At 50.8% G+C, this 2,236-nt stretch overlaps 1 protein-coding gene across 1 annotated transcript in view; it reads right to left on the bottom strand.

Annotated features, from left to right (window-relative positions):
- The window catches only part of Rnf213 (ring finger protein 213), a 79,979-nt gene that overhangs the window by 4,727 nt on the left and 73,016 nt on the right, over window positions 1-2,236 (bottom strand). Inside the window, exons 29-32 of the mRNA XM_026780086.1 lie at window positions 1,489-1,608; window positions 977-1,095; window positions 465-606; window positions 98-236 (exon numbers count right to left, since the gene is read on the bottom strand). Coding sequence (XP_026635887.1) covers window positions 98-236; window positions 465-606; window positions 977-1,095; window positions 1,489-1,608 — 520 coding nt within the window. The remainder of the gene's footprint in view (window positions 1-97; window positions 237-464; window positions 607-976; window positions 1,096-1,488; window positions 1,609-2,236) is intronic.

Below are 2,236 nucleotides of genomic sequence, written 5' to 3'. Positions count from 1 at the left end.
AGAGTCACACCAGCAGGAGTGCATCACTGAGAGTTACACCAGCAGACTACATCACTGGAGTGGTGCAAAGGTCTCCCTGCAGCTTTTACCCTTGTACCTGAAGGTGCCTGCCTCCTGGAGGGCATCCTGATTGGCAGCCTCCCTGGAGATCCACTGCTTTTGACTTGGAGTCTGGTTCTCTTCTTGCTTCTTTAGAAGAACATGGAGGCGCATCTTAGATTCCCGCAAAAAGGAGGCTGTGAAGATGATGGGAACTGATTTGATGAATTCATGCATGCTTGTTTGTAGGGTGCATCATAGGGTTTGACCCTCCTTACCCAAGAGAAAAGCTGCCCACCCTTTGGCCGAGAAAGTTCTATTACATAATCCGTTGTCTGCTGCTCCTGCCAAGTCCAAGAAGCCTGAAAGGTCACCCTCTCCACATGAGATGGAAGATGCGGCACTAGGGTGCAGAGCTCACTCACCACTGCGTGCGTTGTCTTCATTTAAGAGGCCAAGAAGAATGGTGACTCTCCTCGTGCTGCGTGCGCAGCTCTCATTCTGGTCCCTGAGCATCCCCACTGCACTCTGCACACAGCTCCGCAGCAGTCTGGTGGTGTCCAGGACCTGTGCACACCCAGGAAGAGAACAGGCTTCTAGTTGCCAGTTCCAGTCTGGACAAAGGCCAGGGCACCCATGTGAAATGATGGTTTTTGTGTTGGCAACCATGTGGCCCCAGTTGGTGGTCATTATGGCAAAAGTTGCACTACAGCCTACCAGCCATATCCCTCCATGACCAACATTAGCAAGCGAGCCAGGGATGAGGAGTGGGACAGAACTAACTTAGTGAAGGGAATGATTCACTGACACATCCACTGTGGAAGGAGGACAGGGTCCAGGCTAAGCCTCCCCCAGTCATAACTACAGGGTTCTTATAACTCCCAAGAGAGAGGTCAAAGATGCAGCTCCCTTAGCCAATGGGAAAAGCAATACTCACATCATAGCCTCCCGGGTCAGATACCATCTCCGGCTCCTCTGGACCTTCCACTTCCATTGTTTCCTCTGCCATTTCCCCTGACTCGCTGGTCTCTGTCTCCATCGCCTCCTCTGGGCCATCTGTTAGACAAAAGGCAAGGCAAACATGCTCCAGTTACCATGAGGATCAGAATGGGGTGTGTCACATGGTCTGGGACTCGCCCGGCTTCCCTGCCCCTATCTGTAGTGGTGGCCCTAGTAAAGGGAACATGTGCCTGTCTATCAGCTCCAACTCTTGCCCAGGTGCTCCCTAGCCTGGCAAGGCCTCTAAGGGCTGGCAAAGGAACCCTAATTAGACTGCCGAGCTGTGGGCACACTCAGGGCGCCTTCTCCTCGGCCGCACCACAGTTTGTTATGAACTCTGAGGGCCGGGGCTGCAAGAGCAGTGTGGCTCTGTGTCCAGCACCACAGCACTGCCACCCCTAACATTTCCTGTCACCTCCACATGTCCCCAGATGGCTGTCTGTGACTCACGCTCAGGGTTGTCCGCTGGCTTGAACAGCTGGCTGATGGTGACATTCTGCAGTTTCGTGACATCTGAGGCCATGATTGTGGATCTGCGGAGGTCGTCGATGTGTACAGACCGCCACAGCCCTGTGAGGAACACAGTCACTGGAGCCCTCTGTAGCCTAGCTGTGTCCTTACGTCATTACAAACCACATATGCCAGCCTGGCTCCTTATGTCCATTTGTTTATTTTATTATTACTTTTCTGTGCATGTGTATGTGTACGTGTGTGCACGCATGTGCCATAGTACTGTCTGGAGCCTGGGGATTGAACTCATAATGTTAAGATTTACAGAAAGTGCCTTTACCTCCTGTTCTGTCCACCTGAGCTAACCCAGATTTTTTTGTAAGATTGATTAATTGTTTTTTATGTATTGATTATTTGCCAACAAGTATATATGTACACCATGTGTGTGCCTTGCAGGTCAGATGAGGTTGTCAGATCCCTTGGAACTGGAGATATAGATGGCTATGATTCCGTGTGCGTGCTAGGAATCACACCCAGGGTCTCTGTACCAGCAGTCAGCACTCTTAATCACTCTTCACCCCAAGTTTCAATTACATTCCAGCAGATGGGGTCATCAGTACCCCAAAGTCTAAGCCCCTAGACATGGGAGAAACTACAAGATCTGTGGATAAGATCAACCTAAGCACTCTTTAAGATGTTAAGTAAGCTTTTGCAAAGTGCCATGGTGAGCTCGGGACTCCTCATCCAT

This window comes from Microtus ochrogaster, chromosome 7 (assembly GCF_000317375.1).
Source record: "Microtus ochrogaster isolate Prairie Vole_2 chromosome 7, MicOch1.0, whole genome shotgun sequence".
In the NCBI taxonomy this organism is placed as follows: domain Eukaryota; kingdom Metazoa; phylum Chordata; class Mammalia; order Rodentia; family Cricetidae; genus Microtus; species Microtus ochrogaster.
Note: the sequence above shows the minus strand (reverse complement) of the source record. Positions and strands in the feature narration are given on the sequence as shown.